Raw genomic sequence first — 20565 nt, 5'->3', positions numbered from 1 at the left:
GAGAGCAGATGAGTTGTGTGAGGAACGCACGAGCTTCAGAAAGAGCCTGGAAATTCTGATTTTTTTTTTCATGTGGCCTGACTTGTAACACTACCTCTTCCCTCTCTTCTAGGAAGCGGTATTAGGAAGGAAGCAGAGTTAATAGCTTTATTTTTGGGACATAATATGCCAACCCTTCCTCTTCTTCCATTTCCCAATACCACATTTAAGAACACGAGAGCTGTGGCAACCAGCCTCCGAAGTTAGGGCCCTGTCCGACCCGCAGTTACAGTTGCTCTGTGCAGCCCTGCTCCGCACTGGGCCAGCAGCGCTGGCATGCCCGGGTTACACTTGCGATGGAAGGAAATGTATTGCCATACAAAGTAACATGACCTCCTTTTTTTTTTTTGGCCTTTAAGTTGTACAATTCCCTTCATGCCAGTGTGGCTAGAGGTACACACCTCGCACAGGACAGTGCCATGAGAGAGGTTAGAACTCTCTTCTCTCCAGTTCCCCCCTCCAACTGGTAAATGTATGACTATAGGCATTTGTAGTACATGTGAACTTCGGCTCGCATTTAACTGATCGTTTGTGGAAAAACGTGAGGATCATCCTGATATATGCCTGCTGATGGTCTGACTGGATATATCTTTATTAATTGGTCTAGTCAGTTTTGTGAACCAAGTGTTGACTTCTGTTACAGTAGAGGATATATCAGGGTTGAAAGAAACTGAAATGAGTCATTGTACAAATCCAGTGCTTGTGTAAGGTTTTACTCTTTACCTAACCCTATAAATCTAGGCAAAAAAAAAATCACGCAATGAATATCTAGTTAATTCTTTAAGTATTTCTTTAGTCTTAGTGTAGGGAAATGCTATTTTCTCCTTCAATTGCCGTATTAATATGTAATATTAGGACATACAATGACAAAATGTCACACTACTCTTTCCTGTCATTTTTGTCTAGGGACCATGATCATTGCAGCCTGTAAGTTCTGTATTAATTGTTAGATCTCTATTGAGGTGTACAACTCTCTTCCGAAGTCATAGGAAGAATGAGTTTCATAGAAGCTTTTATCAGGGAGAGGGAGGATGTTTTTTTCGGGTGACTACCTGAAAGGAAATATTTTGCATTTTAGATACTATTAAAGAACAGTACGCTTCAGGTGAAGAGTGGTTTGTTTTTTTCCAAATTTTTTTAATAGGGAGAAAGTATTGTTTTTACGAATTTCAGTTGGATTCTAAACAACTTCAGCACTCAGGCAGTCTGCTCTGTGTTTCTGCTTGCATGTAACACAATTCTTAGTAGACAAATGATAAAGATATCCAGAGAAAGTGACAATTATCTAGGGAGTCAGTATAATTATGTTTTCTTTCTTTGGGTATATTTCCCTCCCCGTGTCTTTTATTTCTTGGCATTAAAAAACCAAACCAAAACAAACAAAAAAAAAAACAAAACCAAACCCATGGTCTTTGTAATCACTGAAGTCCATGTGGCTAAATAGGTGAAGCAACCTAAGGTTTTCTGATCCTATTCTGCTAGATATTACATAGTTACTTGACGTGACAAGCTTTGTTCCTTCTTGCCCAAGTGAAAATGGAGGACATAGAAGATGGTGCCCTATGAAAACGTATAAATGTTTAGTGCAAAACTATTTATTGATAAAATTACAGGTCTGTAACATAGCTTTGCTTTGCTTTTTTTTTTTTTTTTTTTTTCTTTTTGTCAGTAATGGGAGCATTCACACCACTCTTTTTAGGTACCTACTTGCATTCTCTGACTTGTATCTGAACTAGAAGCATACTGTAGTCAGTGTGAAAACCTCCATTCTAAGGATTTCTAAAATGAAGTGGAATATATGAGCATGGAAAAGTAGTTTGTCAGTCGTGCTGGTTTGAAGGCAATGAGAACGATAAGGAAGGTGGAATGAAAGAGAGAGGCTGAAAAAATATTCTTACTGTCATAGATTTGATCCCGATGTATTGCAACACAAGTTGCCCCGTGGCTGAGGCATCTCCCTGTTGTGGGGCACGTATGGCTTGCACTGAATATTTAATTGCCCCCCAAGGCCCTGTTGTAATGCCTGTGAGTGGTTCCTGTCAGAGAACCCAGTAAACCCCCTCTGAGAGACAGGCAGGCAGCAGCGAGCTGGCGGTTATGGGGGTGGCATAGAGAGATCTGGGCAGTGATGCTGAACGCTGATCTTCTGCATCTCGAGGGCATGCTGTAACTGCTGGGCCGCTTGGTGAGTCCAGAGAGGGAAACTACCACCAGGTTGTGAGTCTATCGCCTGTTTGTTTTTCCAGATGAGACTGATGAATTTGGACTGAATTCTTAAATTTGAGAGTGGCTTCAATCATGTTTTCAAGAAGCTCATTCTTAAAGAATGAATATATTACTTATTTAAGGTTACTTCTGAGTGATTTGCCCTAGCAACTTATTGCGAAGTAATTTGCCTCAGAAGTCATAGATCCTTCATCACCATGTATTGCAGATGCATAACAAACATATCTGTTTTACCCGGGAGATCCATAATCTGTGGGAATTTGTAGTCACAAAAGCAAGTAGTGAACTTTTTCCTTTTGAATTTTTATTACTATTTCCTTTTTATAGATGAAAACCTTGCTTCAGAATAGTTTGCCGCAGGCCCAACGCACTCAGTAAAGGACTGACCGATTTTTTCTTTGTGTAGTTGATTGAGAATTTAATTATTGATAAATTCAGAGCTAAGAAATATATAATGCCAGATTATGTTATTTCCATAAGATTACCAAGGATATTCTGTTTACTGATGTAGGTAAAAATTCAAAATACTGTTGTTTTCTTTTAAAGGAGTATATAACTGCAGGGGGAAACGTTTTTTTCTCACACAGATGACAGAGCAGCTCCTTCTTGGTAGTATAGCACTGCATATATACATGTATACAACATAAATGCGTGTGCACACAAATGTAGGCAAATGTGTATATTTATGGTTGTTTGTAACGCAGTCTTATTTTTAATACCGTACACCTGTTTTTCCATACTGTCTCTTCCTGTTATTGGGATGTAAAGGAAAAGTAATGCGTTCATAGTTCTCTCTCTCTTTTTTAAGTCATGTCCAGAATTAAACAGCAATTAAAGGGAGATTGATGCAATAATACAAATAGCTTAACTTAGCAGATTCACAGATAATATCCCTCATTTTTTCCCTTCCTAGTCCTATTCTTCTATTTTTTCTGAGCACCAATACCCACACCATCTGGTTCTGGGAGCAGTGACAACCCTTCATGCTTACAGATCGGAACTGAAGCTGCTCACATGGCTACAGTGGCCATCTCTAATAGATCCATCATTCTCAGGTGTTAAAAATCCCTTGCATATGATGGGATTTATTTCTTTTCTCATTGTCAGTAATTTCCATATTGAAGAAAAAAAAAAACAGTGGCATACAAATGCACACGGACAGATGGATACACAACACAATGAAAGTAAGCCCAAATTGCAGATAATAAACATTGAAGGTGCAGAGATTGTTGCAGTTGTGAACAACATTTAGTACACAACATGACATACTTCATTGGTTTGTATATATATAGAGGCTATTTTTTGTATGATACTTTGTGTCAATTCACCTGTTCTGCTTCATGTTATTAGAGAAATGTTTAGTTAGGGAACTGTGTCATTAAGCACATGGAGGCTATATAGCCAGTGTAAGGAACAGAATTCATTTTTGTGCTTGTAAAAAACAAATATGCAAATACCATAGAAGAATATCCTTTAATTTATATGTATTTATTTATTTTACTTTTACTGTGTATGTATGTATTTGTTTACTTATTTTAAATACCCGTCATGTTTTAAAATGGATATAAAACATTGTGATTTGATTGACTGGAAAATGTATCAGACATCATATAAATAAAATCTTCCTTTTTACACTGAAAATTGTTGCATGCCTCTAAAATCAGCAAGATTAGCAATGAATTGATGTCCCTCTTTAGAAGTAAGGTTGTCTGAACTTGGAACATTGTAAACAGTTACATTTGTATCTAATGTCTTACACATGACATTTAGAAAACACTACTGCATGACAAGTTGAGAACAAACTAGATCAGAAGGAAGAAATAACTGCAGGAAAGACTTTAATCAGCATTCATAATTTGTCCCTGTATTCTGAGAAAATTATATATGCCAAATACAGGCCTTTAATCAAATAATAATTAAAATATTCAGATCTCACCTATGTAGTTAGATGCATTGACCCAAATTTTAGGCATCCAAGGGGAAAACGCTGTAGCCTGTGCAGCTGATGGAAGTGCTCTGTTCTCACCCCCTGCTGTAATTAATTTGGCCAGTGACCCATTGTTTGTTTTCTGTCACTTTTTTGTTTTGAAAAGTTTCCCCGTCTGCTGTTCATACCATGTTTTAAGATAAACAAGATGATCCTTTCCATTTGTCTGTCTTTTTCTTCTTTGTAGCTAACCGCTAGGCCACCTGAACAAATCAACTGCTCACAGGGTCCCCAAATAAACACATCTTCTGGTACGGGTAGCTGAGGTTAACTGAACAGGGGCAAATGAAACTCATTCCTCTTCATTTTGTCTTCTTTTGTAGTTAATCTGCTGGATTCAAAAACAATTCAAGGGGAGCTGGGCTGGATCTCCTACCCATCACATGGGGTGAGTTCACTAGACTGTGAAATGGAAAAGTGCTGCTACAGACCGTTGTGCTATTTAACTGTTGTTTCCTCTTCAGAGGACAGCGTCCAATAGTGCTGGTTCTTTGGAGCTTCAAAAATAGTCTGGTCTAAACTTGCAGCATCTAGCTTACAAGAGCTATGGTGCCTTCTCTTTAGAACATATATCTCACTGCATGTAATCCCCAGGAAGAACTCGCTGTTATTGGAGTAAATGAAAGCAAGAAGTACATTGATCAAAAACAAATAAAATAGTCCTCTTTAGGTACTGTTCCTTTTTCTGCTGCAGTGTGTATTTCTAAAAGATACTGTGGGACTGGTTTATAGTATTACTTACTAATTTATTCAGGTGGAAATAGTCGAAGGTGAAAAATGTGTGGACGTAAGTGGGTCATGTAAGTACTTATTTGATAACTTTTGTGCTGAATTGTTCAAGTAGTGTTACCTATGAGTTAAAATGTTATTAAAGAAATGTCTGAATAATGTTCTTGAGAATTGGTTTTTAAATTTTATTTACCTTGTATTCAGATCTAATGAAACTGCATGTTCTATTTGAAGAAGTGCAGTTTTGGAGCATCTGTGCTTTTGAACTTGCTAACTCCATCATTTTTACGTAGTATTTGCCACCAGTGTCTTTTTTTAAATTTTGATGACTTAATATTGGTGCGTAGTTATCCAGTGATGCTGATATCTGGTCACTCCCCAACTTCTTGACTCTGGAATGAGTGTGTGTAGGAACAACTCCTTACTCTCTTTCTACACTGCATAGCGCAGATATACAAGGAGACTCTTGCATTCCTGTGTTCTGTCCCCCGGAACAAAAAAACACTTGTCAGGCTGAAGCCCTGGTGCCTAGAGCTTCCCTCGCCTTCAGAGAAGGCTGTGCCATCAAGTCTTTGCTGAAAGAAAGCCCTCAGAAGCCTGTGGCTCATTCTCTTGCTATCCTGTCACTTGTGCCTACCCTTAAGGTGCTTTGTTTCCTTCCTCTGTGGAGGTCTTAATCGGGTTTTCTACCTTTAGGATGACAATTCCTAGAAGTTTTCATGCATCTCTGTCTGCCTGTGTCTTCTACCCAATGTGTAAACCTCTGCCAGCATGTGCTGCCACTTCTGAGACCTTGGGAAACGTCTCTAGTCTTGACAAGGAGCCTGCTAGCCAAGAGTCCAGCCATTGTCCTTTTTCCAAACTGACTGTGTTTTAAATTCTCAGTGTTTGCAGGTATTTGCTCACTGGTTTGTTGGTAGGATAATGAACATCCATCCGCTGCTTGATTCTTCTGTGGCTTTGGGCAAGCTGTTACTTCACCTTTATCACCTTTAGAGAGATCAATGGTAACAGTACTTTTGCACCTCTGCCTGATGGGATTCAGTTGTTAATATTTAAGTAGTACCTTCTTGATATTAAGTGTTATGCAGGTGTTTAGCAGCATTAAAGGATTAAGGCTTCATTTATTTTTTGAGTTTATACATGAATCTCTGTGTTTCTGAACAAATTGTTCCATTCTCATGGGGAAGAAGTGGGAAGAGGGTTCATGTTTCTTTCTAGTGGCTGTTCCTGCTGACTTTTCCCAATAAGAAACCTCTATAAACAGGATGTCCAAGAGGGAACTCTGCAGCAATTTCTAGCTCATCAGTTTTTTTTGTCTTCACTTGCATTTTTTTACATTTTCTTTTCAAAGCCATTTTTTTTTTTTTCTCTCCCAGCTGCCCAGCCCTCCTTTGCTTTACTCTTCTGCTCTGCTCATCTCCTTGCAGCTGTGCAGATCTGCTGCTCTCCTCCCTGCAGCTGTGCCTCTCTTGCCTTGGATACCTAAAGCAGTTGGTAGGGAATGATACGAATGACACAGGGTATCTTGGGGACTATAAGAGAAACAGATGTGCTACATTACCCCACCAAAAAGGGCCCCCAGATCTCTCAAAGAAATGTTATTAGCTTCTGCAAGTTTTTGTCAGGGAAATCCAGCACAACTTGCTTGTGTGTGTCTGCACGCTGTTCCTGTTTACCGTAATATCCACAGATACTGAAGCCAGAGTAAATCATGGAATTGTACTGATGTTCTTACAAGTTAATGAAATTCCTAGTTAAAAATCATATGGTAGTAAATTAATGTAGATCATGTGTGGTGAGTGTTTTTGAAAGAGAACTGAGGCTCTAAACTGTAGCCTTCAAAATACTGTGAAATTTTAAGCTTACATATTGAAACATGAAGTATTAGAAATAGTAACATTTATCCTATCTGAATTGGCATTTTGCTGTGAAATGATGACAACTTGAACATCATGTGAGAGAGATGCCTTCTTTTTACAGCCCTTTATTTGTAGTCAGTTAATTAAACCTGGTAAATATGGCTGCATCTGTCTCTGAGCTAAAATATGAACTTAAACTCCAGTGGAAAAACATTATAATAAAGATGTCACATCATACTGAAAGATTGCTAATAGCATAGTGGTGATTTACAAGGTAAAGCTAATAGAGCTACACTTGAGGCTGTGATTCACAAATGAGAATATTGGTGTTGTGCCAGTTCTTCTCCAGCATGCAGCAATGTTCTCATCTGAAGCCATAAATGTCAGTATACTGAGGCCAGTGACTTACAGAATTCTTAAAAACAATTTAGCCAAAGTGTTTAATAAACCTCTTACTAGGTTAATAATTTTAGCTTATCGATACATGATATTGATTTCTGGCAAAATGACCCAAATTGTTTGGTTGTCATTTTCAGTGCTCAGTGGTTCTTCTTTATTCTTTTAAGTCAGCCTTGACTTGGACATATATAATAACAGCTTTCCAGAAATTCCTGAATATTCATATTAAGACTTATAGCTCATTTGTATTCAAAGATTTCCGTGTCCCACATTAGAACACTCTAATGGCAGTGTTTTAGACCACGGTTAATAATATCACCCTGTAAGAATGTGATCTCTCCATGAACCATCCCACACAGCCACAGTCTTGCCATCAGTAACACTGATCTGGTCAAGCTTATTTAAATCGCTTAACAAAACATTGGTCCCTCCAGATAGCAAGGCAACGGAATTAAAAAAATATAATAGCGGGCTTTGCTGATGCTTGAGCATGATTGGCAGCAGCCACAAGGCCTGTATCCTGTACTACCATCTCCAGCACCTGCCTAGGCAACCTTTTTGTAATGCCAATCAGTCAAATACCAGTTCCATTTCTATAGGTTTCATTAAAGGGGAAAGAAAGAAGAGCTACTTAGTCTGTACAGAGTATATTATTGATATGCTGATTAAGCATAACGCAAGTGATCATTAACTGCAATTCACGTAAATTACAGCAGCACAGATGTGGGGGTTGGGAGGATAAAAAAGCAAGTCACTTTGATAATGTACAATAGAAATGTGATGGATAATTCATACGGGACAAAAAGACTACAGTCTAAATCCCGCTCTGCATATTCATGCGAGTAGTTGTATTGGTTTCAGCATAATTTTTTTAGTAAGAGAGATGTATCTAATTTGATTCTAGCTCCATGTTCTTTGGAAATTTTGAAAAAAAAAAAAATTAAAAAATTAGTGACATAATCAGAGTACATCGTTCTGCAGTTACCCAACTTGTGACTTGATCTTTACGTGTTTATTACTTAGATTTATGGGTTTTTTTGTTTGTTTTTTTTTTTTTTTATGCAATCTATAGAAAAGTAGAAGAGAAATCATGCTTATCTTGTTTTGCTTGTAGATAGAGAAAAAATGCTTTGGCTTCTATTACTGTCATGTAATAGAAAATGGTAAAAAAACCAACCAACCAAACAAACAAACAAAAAAAAACAACAAAAAAACAAAACCACAACCAAACCAAGGGAAAAAAACAAACAAACAAACAAAAAACCCCAACCACGATGTGTTCTGTACATGACCAAAGTTAGTAAATTGCAGGCAGAACTTTAAAAGACTGATTGGGAAATAAAGATACTGTCTTTGATCATGGCAGTTTTCTAGGTCCCTGAGTTTCTTCAGAAGCATCTGACTTCTTTGAGAGCTGTCTGTGCTCAGCACCTTAAACTTTTGGGCATGTACTTGAGCTGCCAAGAGCTGTACACTGAAGTGCTTTGAATGTCTGCTGTGAATAAGTTCACTTCTTAATGGTCACTCTCATGATCACTTGAACAAAGCAAGCTGATTATTTCAGTAATGGACACTGGTTTGTAAGTATTAGAGGAGAGGAGGATAACATTCCCTGCTTCTATAGTATTTTGTGTTGCACTGGGAAGGCTAGAGCATGTGTGACTGAGATTAATGAGAGTTTTTCCATCAACCAAAATTGGGTTAGAATCCAAAAATCTAAGTGAAAATGAGGAAAATGCCTCTTTTCTTATATTTCAAAAGCCTGAAAGTAGTTTGTCACGTTAGACTGCCCTACTGACTACCCGTGACAGCGGGAGTCTCCCTGGCTGCATTTGTTCCGGTTTCAATAGTTGGCTAATGAGTGACACTATAAACTTTTTGGTCTTTTTTTTTTGTGGGATATCATAGAATGGTTTGCGCTGGAAGGGACTTCAAAGACCATCTAGCCCCAACCCCCCTGCCAAGGGCAGGGACACCTTCCCCCAGCCCAGGTTGCTCCCAGCCCCGTCCAACCCGGCCTGGAACCCTTCCAGGGAGGGGGCAGCCACAGCTGCTCTGGGCACCCTGTGCCGGTGCCTCACCACACGCACAGGGAAGAATTTCTTCCTTACATCTAATCTAAATCTTCCCTCTTTCAGTTTAAAACCATTACCCCTTGCCCTATCACTACACTCCCCGACAAAGAGTCCCTCCCCACCTTCCCTGTCCCCCCTTTAAGCACTGGCAGGCCGCTGTAAGGTCTCCCTGGAGCCTTCTCTTCTCCAGGCTGAACAACCCCAACTCTCTCAGCCTGGCCTCCCAGGGGAGCTGCTCCAGCCCCCTGAGCATCTTCGTGGCTTCCTCTAGACCGGCTCAAGCAGGTCCATGTCCTCCTTGTGTTGGGGGCCCCAGAGCTGGACACAGCACTCATGAACACAGTGACTGCAGAAGAGTCTGACAAAAAAAGCATTTGGATATCCCTTGTGACTAGATGAAGGTAGAGGAGAACTTGTGCAGAGTTATATTTTGGCTGTGATTAAGGTATATGCAGATAAACCACATTCAAGAATCAGGTTTTCATGTCACTGTGAATGGAAAGTTTCTTTGTTTATATGGAGGATGTTTTGAACATTAGTAAGTATTTCCATGAGTGGTGGAAATAATGAGGTTTGTTTCCCTGCAGCTTTGCGTCTTGCGGTTAATTGTGTCCTGTGAGTGAAGGGTTTTCTGCTGTAGGTCCTTAATGCCAGCGGGTTTTCTGGTGTCATGCTTCAGTCTCCCTCAGCTGGGCACACAGAAAGCTTCTCTTCCCTACATGTCTCCCTTATTTTCACATCACTGCAGAATCTTAGGACAGCTGAGCCATCAGAAAAACTTGAGACTGGCCAACGAATACAAAGATTTATGAAACAACCTGATTTTAGTTTTCTTTTGATACCAATTAACATCTCAGTCTGTATTCGTTTTTTGTCCGAGACACCAAACTTACCTTGTCAATTTCTAATTGATACTGTAATTGAGTGGGGAGTATTACCAAAATCACCAGGCAGTTGTGAAAATTAGTTTCAAAGTAAAACAAGTGATATTGAACACTTGGTATGAGACAAAAGATTGAAACTGAAAGGTATCTTTATAAAATAAAAAATTAAGTACTTGTTTTCAAAATGAAAACAGTCATGTTATGCTATTGTACACTTTTTTCCCTACTCATTAGCAGTGGCATTTCCTCAGTGCTTCTTAAAACAATGCATTCTGTTAAAACCAAGATTTATCTATGTTTTGCCTGAGCTCTGGTCTCCTTAGAACTTCATGTATTTCCTACTGTCACCCTGCCTTTCACAACTGGTGTATCAGGTCTGAAATGCAAGCAGACTATTTTGGCGATTGAAAGTCAAAGGAATCACTTGGGATTCTGTTTTGTGAATTGTAGTCTTTGTTTTGTCTTACACTGAAAGGCGGAATGAGAAAGTAATTTTTTTTTTCCACTAAGATATTTGCTTTTGCGGTGCATTGAAAGTTTTTTCTCTCATTTTATTCTATTTTTTTCAAAATAATCAAAGAGGTGGTGTTACAAAATAAGAGCACTTTTACTATAGCTTTCATAAGTTCTTCCCTTCACTTCCAATTTTCTGTAATCAAGCCTGTGCTATTTCCCATTTTTAGACTTTTTGTTTGAATTTATTACTGTAAAGTGAATGATTTTGCTTTGGAGAGGGACATTTCAAAATCTGCATCTTTTGAACTAAAATCTCTTAATTCACACTCAAGAGCCTTGAATCAGAATGCAATGGTGGTTTCTTCAGTCTGTGGGCACTGCTTTTACGTGAAATCTGAACAGGATGAAAAATTTACTTGCACTGTACTTTTTTCCCCTTTCTGGTGGGTACTACTTTTAGCAATATAAAGCTATGAGATATGCCAGGTGATGGTTTTAATTACATGAATATTATTAAACTGATGACAGTGTTGTTTAGTACTGCTTTCTGAATATAATATGAAAGTTTTGTTGATGTCTTCAGAAGCGGTATGCGAGTAGTCAAGGGTAGGATGCACTTCTGGTGTACTTTAGCTGGCTTTGGGTTTCATCTGTATACTGTCTTTGGTTGCTTGCATTACGCATGCATTTAAAATGGAAGCTTTAGGTATACTGGACAAAACAAATGGGGGAAGTAATTTGACAAAAAAAATTGATATCATGCATATTACTTCATAATTATATTTATGCCTGTCTCCCATTATGAATTGTTACCAGAAATAAATGCCTTTTTAAAATGTAGAATACTGTGATATTACTTAAATGTGTTGTTTTGATAAGTGTAGTCTGTATTTCATTAATTTTAAAAATTTAATCATAAGGGTACCATGTTTAGGTGCATTTTAAGAACAGCTTTTAACTTGACCTAAGGTAAAAAGTGTGCTAATTTTTATTCCATGATCATCATTAAGGGAGGGAGAAATCCTTTTTTCCCCTTTCTTTGGAAACTAGCATTTTTACCATGTTAATTCAAATAATGAGAGTTCTATCTAAGAAAAAAATAATTGAAAAAAAAAAAAAAAGCTAGATGTACAATAAGTGCAATGTCCTTGTACCATTTTTTATAAAGAAAAATAAGGAAAACCTCCCCATTTTTCATTAGTCTCATCAGTCATTTTACTTACTAGTAATAGGTTGCTGAAAGTTGGGTATCAGTTTTCTGTGGTTTCAAAAAAAAAAAAAACCAAAAAAACCCCCCAAAAACGGGGGCAATTTTTGGCTTCTATTCCAAGAGTTAAATAAAGATCTTATTTAGAGTTGGGATTGCCAATACTTCAGCTTCCAATTTTTCTTTTTAACTTCCAAAACATAGAACCAACATCATTCTCCTCCTGGGCAGAATTTTATTTCTGTCAGCATAAACGTAGGACATCTGTGAGAAGTTCTCTCAAATGGCCTGATCGCCGTATTTTTCCCTTTGTAAAGAAATGCTTACTTCATATTTTTATTCATTTTCTTTTGTGCTGAGTTTATTTGCATAAACCAGATTAGAACAAAGTAAATGCAGTAACTGTCATGAAATGCAATGTTATTTATCACAGGGGCACACTACAGCCAATTTTAAGACTGTTTTTATAACATCGAGACCACAAGAAAAGTAACTACATTCTCCTGATAAAAATGCCCATAAACGTTTTCGCTTGATAGCTTTGCTGTGGTTGTGGATTATTTTTTATGGTCTAAATAGTTTTTGGTGATAATTATAATTTATTCTGGATATGTGTATTTTTTTTTTTATTCTTTTTTTTTTTTTTTTTTCCCCCAGATTTCTGAAAATATTCGGTGTGAAAATATTATCCACGTAGAATAGTATTTTCTACAATTTAAAGTCGTTCTTTTAAAAGCTATTGGAAAGTAGGAGCATAAGCGCACTGTCGCCTGGCTGGCTCTTAACGCCGAAATAGCGAGACTGAGAATGCAGTAGCTTCTGGGCGGGAGACCCACGTGTTGCTTCATTTTACCCCCACTCTCTCAGAGTTGTTTGTGCAAACAGCCTGAGGATTCTGTTAATTAATTTCCTAATTTCGCACGGTTTGCGCCACCCGAGGCGGGCCGGCGCGCGGGTTCCCGGCCCGGCGCTTCTCCCTTCCCTGCGCCGGCGGCAGCTCGGCCCGGGGCGGCGGCGGCCGAGGTCCCGCGGCTGGCGGGCAGGTGAGCAGCCGCGGGGGGGGGGGGGAACAGGGGCCACCTGGGCGGAGGCCCGTCCGGGAGCTCCATCTTCCCTTCCCTCCTTCCTCGCCGCCCTGCCTCCCTGGTGCCGCGCAGGGCTGACCGTTACGCGGCCCCCCCCCCCCCCCCCCCTCAGCGGGACCGCGGCGGGGCTCGGCGCCTTTCGCCGGCCGTGGGGCCGCTGTTACCGGGTTGTTTCCCCGGGGGGGGCGTTGAGGGCACGTTTGCCCGGAGCGCCGCGGAGGTTCAGCCGGGCGTCGCGGTACGCGTGCGGGAGGTGTGCTTGAGGCGGGGGGGAAAGAAGTGCCGCGGGGCGCCTGGCCCGAGCAACCGTTCCCCTCGCAGCCCGGCGCGGCGCCCGTGGGGGGGGGGCGGTGGTGGCATTCCGCAGGGTTTCTTCCTTTGCCAGGCGGTCACGGGCTGCCGTGGGAGGAGGATTAAAAACTTCAGCGGGGGGGGGTGGGGGGGGGGGGGGGAGAGTGTTTCAGGTGACACTTGGCGCTTCCGTTACGCCCTCCCCGCGGTGATCGGTAGCGTGAGGAGCCCCCACAAGCGAAGCGGAGGCGCGGGTTGGGCGAGCCCAGCGTGGCTGTCGCCGCTGGCTTCGAGCGGAACGGCCCGGCCGCCCCCCCCCCCGCTCCCAGTGGCGGTGGCGGCGCGGGCGGCCCGGCAGGTGGCGCTGTGCCTTCAGCGCGGGCCGCGGGCGGGCACCTCTGGGCCACCCGCGGCCTTGGGCTTCGCCGCGGCCTCGCAGCCGGCCGCGGCCGCTCGCTTGAGGTCGGCGGTCCAGCGCCAGAGCGCGGCGAGCGGCCTGGTACTTCACGTTCCCCGTGTACTTGGTGGGGAGCGGGAGGTGCTAGGGTGAAACGCGTGTTTCGTCCTCGTGTTCTGCTTTTAATCAGTGGCTGAGCTCTGTGAAGGATGCGTGGGGGGTTAAGGGCTCATGGCTCTGTGCGCAGATGCTATCTTACACGTAATATGGTGATGAAATCTGTGAGTTTTACTCCGTGACATTTGGTCCTTGCATCTGCGTGTTAGTCTTCCCTGCCTAGCTGTGGTTCCTTGATGTCTCTCAGGCTAGAACTTTATTTCCAGCTGTTGGGTTTTCAGAGGCCCCAAAGGGTAATTAAGACACGCAGAATGATTGTTAGTTGTCTGTTAGCACATATCCGTATGGATGAGTGCTGTGCTGCTCTGTGGTTTGTGTGCTGTTGCATTAGACAAGTAGGGGCAGTCAACACCATCCCGCCTCAAGGGCCTGACAATTGATTTTTACTTGGACTCCAGGGAAAAAAATTGAATCGCTCTCTCTGTGTTCTTGTTTTTAAATAAAATAAAAACCTAAACCCAAAGTGAATCTTTTAAATCTATAGGAAAGTTGCTGTTTACAGTTTCTAAATTGGGTGCCAACATTCACATACAGCACTTCCTGTATGGAAAAGCTAGGGAATGGTAGGAATTAGTATCCTTGCTCAATTGTTTATCTTAGAACGTTACAGGTGTATTTTGACCATGAATCCTTTAATTAGGCTTTGATTAGGCTGTTTAGACCTCATTCATATGGACAAAAAAATTGTGGTGAGTTAACTTGTTTCAAGTTCTGATATTGCCCCCAAAATATGGGAGAGTTTGATAATGTTAGTGTTGGTTAAGGATCAGGTTGCAGAATGGCATAAATCAAAATCTACTTTCCACGTGGGATCTTTTTTAAAGTTTGGTACCGAAATGTGTCTCAGTTTCAAAGATGTAGATAACCAGAGAAATGTTGTTCGGAAGAGTTATCAGGAGGCCCTCTAGTCCATCCAATCTCGTGCTCCATGTGGGACTATTGCTAGTGTTGTATCAGGTCAACAGGTACAGTTTTAGACAGTGGAGTCTAGGAAGCCTCAGAGGACGGAGATACTGCAGCCCCTCTAGGCAGCCTGTTTCAGTGCTGCACGGGCTTCTAGCAGACAGAATTCTGCCTGATACCTAATCTGAATCTCTCAAGACAGTTTGTGGCTGTTTTCTTACACCATCTGCTGCTACTGAGGAGAGTTTGACTGTGTTAAGTCCCTTTCAAGTTGTTGCAGTCTGTAATTAGATCATTGCTTAGCTTTTTCTTTTTACAAGACTGAAAAATCCCTCCTTCCTTACATCATGTGCTTTTGTCCTCTGTCTTGGTATTCAGCAGTTTTATTAGGTACAATGCCATGCTTGTTGCCATGCTAGCTTCCTTAACTGGGCAAGATGAACATGTGGAAAACCTCTACTAAGATGGCAGAAAAAAATCCAAGAATGGGGTGAAGTAAGAATGTAGGTGCCATATCTATGTAACTGGTCAAGTGTTTCAGTCTAGGAGTAGTTCACAAGCAACATTATATTTTATTTTACATTCCTTTTACTACCCAGGGATTTGACAAGTAAAAGCTAAATGGATTCTTGAGGAGTAGAAATTTCTCAGAAAGAGAAGATAACAGCATAGTATGGCTTACTTCACTACAGCTCCTAAAAATGAGAAGTCTGGTCCTACACTAGCTTGTTATCCAAATGCTCTTATAATGGGAGACATGTTTGTCTAGAATCTGAATGTTGTCAAGGCCTTTCCCAATCTTAAGATCTTTTTCCATGATAGCAAAAAAATCTTAAGCTTGTGTTTTCTGCTCAAAGGGGAGATTTTATTTAAGATTCAGTAGCAGGAGTGCTTTTTGGGTGTGAGCGTGGGGTTTTTTTTTGTTTGTTTGTTTGTTTGTTTTTTTTTTAAAACCAAAACAAGCAAGCATGTTTCTCAGGATGAATAGGGCACAAAGAAAGGAAGCAATGGCAGCTGAACTGAAGACGAGAACTCTGGGTAGAATGACATTAAACAGTCAAAGTCTATGTGGAGAGATGTGTAAGGTGTGAGGGCGAGCGAAGAATCAAGATTGAAATCTGCAGAAAGCAACCTGGATTTAAACTGCTTGTGGAGCTATTCCTGCTGCCTTCCATCTGGAAGACTTGGAGCTTCTTTCTCATGTGACAGCAGGGAATAAAGATGCCACAACAACCTTCATGTTCCAGAGGAAAGGCAGGACACTTTGGCTGCTGCGGGAGGGAGAGAGCTTGAGTTAACTCCTAGCTTCCCTGTGACACTGACTCCTTCCTTCGCATTGCAGAGATTGATTCAATGACGTTTGTGCCTGTCATCTGTCTAAACCTCTGCCTTCATGAAGTTCTGTGTAAATATTTACCAGAAGTTCAAACAAACAGGTTTCTCTCCACTTTTCACTTAATGCAAAATTAAAATCCCAACCAGAGCTTCAGAAGTTAATTTTCTTCCTGGCCATATAGTTTCATATGTAACATGCAATGCATTCCATCAAGCTTATGGGACGTGTAACCTGGCAAAGCAAACATTGCTACTGGAACCTGGAGCGTTTATGTTCCCTGATATCCTTCTGTTACCTGTTTAACTTTCACTAATATTTTTGTGACACTTTATTAATAAACATAATGTATCCATGATGGTAATTTAATTTTACTCTGAAACTTTGTAATAAATATTTGAACCGTAGAGCATTTATGTAGAAGTGTTTTAGCCTGAAGAAATGTTTAGAGGAGAAGCCGAGCTGTGCTTCTGCTGATGGCACTGTAACTCAGCAGCGTATATTCAGAAGTAAGTGGTTTTCAGATTAGAACATTCTCTTACAATGAAAACATCCAGAGGGGTGAACGTTGATAACATTGGTAGAAACATGCTGTGTTGATGAAGGACAGGCAGGGGTGGTGAAGTAACACACAAAATAAATGTGCAACCCAGGTGCAGACTTTCTCTTTGCTACATGATGGATTTGCCAGGACCAGAGGACTCTTGAATTACTGTTCTCTTGTAGACTGGGAACTAACTAGAGGTATCTCCAAAACACACACGTGACTAAATAGAGGTATTGGCTTTAAAGTACAGAGGGTGAGATTGGATGGACTGACAACAGATACCAAATATTGGAAAAAAAACCACTTACTGAATGTCAGTACTGTCACATCTTTAATTTACATAGTGTTTTAAGAGAAGGCTATGCGTTGTCTGTTTCGTGCTATAGCAGAGGGTGGATTGTGGACCATCCCACTTGTGAGTTCCTGAAGAGTTTGTGATTTCATTTTAAAGTATTGGTAAAAAAAAGGTAAGCAGAAACGGAGAGAATGGAAATAGTAAATGCTGAGTGTTGATGTTCTTAATATTTTAGGAAAACTAATAGATACGCAGCATACTGTATCTTGAAAATTCAGTTGTGGCATGTGACTGCACTAGTGTAGTGTCTTGGTTTAGAAGGTGGAGGGCAGCATTGAACTCATAGAGCTAACTTGGTTAAACCACTATTAGAGACAAAGTGAAAGGTCTACAATTAGTGATATATAGGTTGAAATGTAGTGACTTTGAGGACCGAGCGAAGAAAATACAGTTTTGCTTTACTGGGAGTTGTGTTTTAATCTGGGGAATGGTAGGTCTCCATATAGAAGGTGTAAAAGAATAATTCAATCTGTTAAATACATCATCTGTATTAAGTATATAATCTGTGTTTATGTCCTTCTAAAACTGAAAAGAATTCAACAGTGGAGCAAAGAAGTATCTGAACTAAAGGTATGCCCTTGGACTCTTGCAATGACTGATGTACAAAAGTTTGCAGGATTATGTCTGCCATCCTATTTCACGTTAAATAAAAAAATGTATATTTAATTGTTTCTGATGTGTTTGAGAGTGTACTTTTTTAAACTATATGCATTTTAACTGGTGTATGTTAGAGGTATTTACAAACACTGGTCAAATGTGATGTAGGTTTGTTTAACCTAGTTTACTAGTTGAGTTAAAGGTAGTGCTGTGACCAAATGTAAACAGGTTTTGGCATGGCCACCTGCAATGTGTCTTATTTAGAAATCAAGTTAATTTAGTAACTAGGGCACTGTTTTTTTTTTTCTCTTTGGTTATGCCTTGTTTAGAAAAACTGATTTAAATACACAGATTCGAGTCTTCCTTTTGCTTTCTTCTATAAAACAGAGATTTTGAATTAAAACTTTACAAGTTCTTTTCCTTTTATTTGCTTGCTGAAATGCAGCAGAAGGTACTCATCGAGTAAAGACGTAGGAAATGGACAAGAAACCAGTCTGCTTATAATTTTTGTTCCTTTTTGTTTTATAAAAACATTTTTATTAAAAAAAAGGGAGAGGGAGGGAAGGATTAAAACCGAACTGCAAGCGATAGCATTCCATTCAGCTTACCTTTTTACCACTAAATTTCCCTCCTTCACCTTTACAGGAAGAATAGATCAGTCTTCTTGTCTGTGTTTCTTGCCAGCAAATGCTTTGGTCGGGTTGTTTCCTCTTGTTACCTACAGCAAGACTCTCCTGACGGTGTGGGAGGAGGTTGCTGGATATAGTTGAGTGCCAGGCCTGGAGGCTCCTGAAGCCCCTGGGAATAGCGTAGAGGTCTTCTCTGTGCTCTGCTATTGACTGTGCAGAATTAACTGTGTACATTCTCAAAGATGGGTCTTCTGGAAGAACATAATTTATATTGCCCTATACCTCAGCTGATGGTTTAGGGTACAAGCATTCTTGAGTTGCTTTGGTGAGCTTCTGTCAAAGGTTGAAAGATCCTGTAAGGTGTGCTGTCAGTGCAAGGACGTTCTTCATCTGCAGTGTTGTTGTGCATCTCTGAAACACGTATATACAGATACCTGCTTCTGTACACTGTATGACTAAAATTTATTATAATATATAGCTGAAAAAAAATGGCCATTACTACAGTAACAATATTAGAATTGAATCCTGCCATGTTTAGCTTGATCTATTAAGGAGATAGGTTTTGGTAAAATTGATATAAATTCTCTTACGCTTCATCTGTCCCTAATAATTTCTGAAGACTGCCTCTCTGATTTCAGCCACATTTGACTAGTGGGGGTCGGGCAGCATAGCTCTCTAATGTACTTAATTCCTACAGTGCATGTAAGAAGGACTTAGTCTTCTGTTGAGTAGCCCCACTCAAGGTGTAGTTATTAACCACTGCAGCATCTACGTGGAGGACAGCCATTATGAAGTCCAACTCAGAAAAAGCATTTAAATAAAGCTCTGTGTCCCTAAACCTAAAGTCACATGAGCAGCAGATAAAAATCTGTGTGAAGCCAGGCTTTCTTAGTTCTCACATGCACAGAAATTACTTGTTCTAGAAAGTTTCCTTTGACTTTGGTAGGCTTCTAACGTGTGGTATGTGAGGTGCAATGGCAAGTAATAGGTATGACCCCACACAGGATGTACATCTCCATTTTACTGTCTAAAACCATAATATGTGGATAGAATTGAAAAAGCCTTAGAAATACCTGTACGTTTGAAAGTCAGTGTTTATATTTCTAGCAATTAAAGTCCTTTAGAAAATCTTGAGCATGTGACTTCATTTGAGACAAGTGCCCTAGGGATGTATGTTTGTGCTCACTGTGTTTTTCACTGAAATGTGGTTCTGCATCCTAGTAAGAGATTGCAGTGAGTATTAACAGTATTTGAAAATAATGCAAGGACAACTACTTCTGAAATATTTGCTGTTAATGATACAGGAGAAAGCGATATAGGAGTAAAATATTGGAGGTGGGAAGTAACCAACTGCTTCTTAATGTACATGCATGAGACAAACCTTCTTCCCTTAGCAATGCCGGATGACAGTGTGGTGCTAGGTGGTCTCTGCTTCCTAGCAAGGAATGCCAGAATGGTTACTGTAGCTGACGTAGTTCCTTCCCATCTGAATGCTTTTAACACTGTGGAGTAGCTGCAAATGTTTATGTAGAAAACCAGAAGAAGAATAATGTAAAGATGTCTAGAAGAGTTACCCTGATAAATTTCCTAAACTTAATTCTTATCAGGAGATGGAATCACTTTTATCCTAGCAGGCCTACCACTCTGGAAAAAGTGAAGGCCGGACAGATCTACAGTGTCCATAGCGTATTCAAGTTGTTGTTAACCTCCCTGTGAGCCCATTTTAGACATAGGGATTGTGTTGGATTTACATTGTAGCTAAGAATAAAATATGGTTTCTTTCCAGTAATTCTCCTGTACCGCACATAACAAAGAGACTAGTTAATGTAGTCTTGTTTGTTTGGTGTGTGTGTGTTTTTTTTTTTTTTTTTTTGTTTTTTGTTTTTTGTTTTTTGTTTTTTCTTTTAATCCACCTTTGTCACCCTAAATATGAGTGATGTTTTGTAAATGTGATGAACTGAAATGAATATAACTTGTATTATTTTGGCACCGCATTTTGTGCCAGACATTCAGTGGGATAAAGTCATGGCTGGAAAGGACAAAGGTAAGGTAAGTGTCTGAAGAGAAATCATTTGTTCAAAATTACTGTAAATGCCTTTGTTGTGAAGAGAGAGTGAATACAGAAGTGCAATAAGCAGTCACTGGTGGCTGCTGAGAGCAATGTATATAGTATACTAGGCAACTGAAAAGGTTATGAAATGGTTAACGGCAATATTAAAATGATAATAAAGTAAGAATGCCAAGAGGTCAAAATAAATAATAAAGACATATTGTGTTATCTGAGAGAGAATGGACCAAATAAAAAAAGAAAAAATGAAGAATCTTTAGAAATAACTCAGAATAATTTATTTAACGTGGAATTTGTGTAAAACCAAAATTAGATTAAA

The 20565-nt window shown here is 40.0% G+C and overlaps 1 protein-coding gene across 2 annotated transcripts in view; it reads left to right on the top strand.

The window, feature by feature from the left end:
• LOC104364813 (ephrin type-A receptor 3) overlaps window positions 1-20565 on the top strand; it is a 228371-nt gene that overhangs the window by 14000 nt on the left and 193806 nt on the right. For both annotated transcript variants that reach the window (XM_033005159.2, XM_033005158.2), the window contains exon 2: window positions 4576-4640. In XM_033005159.2, the coding sequence (XP_032861050.2) occupies window positions 4576-4640 (65 nt within the window). The remainder of the gene's footprint in view (window positions 1-4575; window positions 4641-20565) is intronic.

Source organism: Tyto alba, unplaced genomic scaffold (assembly GCF_018691265.1).
Source record: "Tyto alba isolate M040663 unplaced genomic scaffold, T.alba_DEE_v4.0 Super-Scaffold_14, whole genome shotgun sequence".
NCBI classification, from domain to species: domain Eukaryota; kingdom Metazoa; phylum Chordata; class Aves; order Strigiformes; family Tytonidae; genus Tyto; species Tyto alba.
This window is presented reverse-complemented; position numbering and strand designations above follow the sequence as displayed.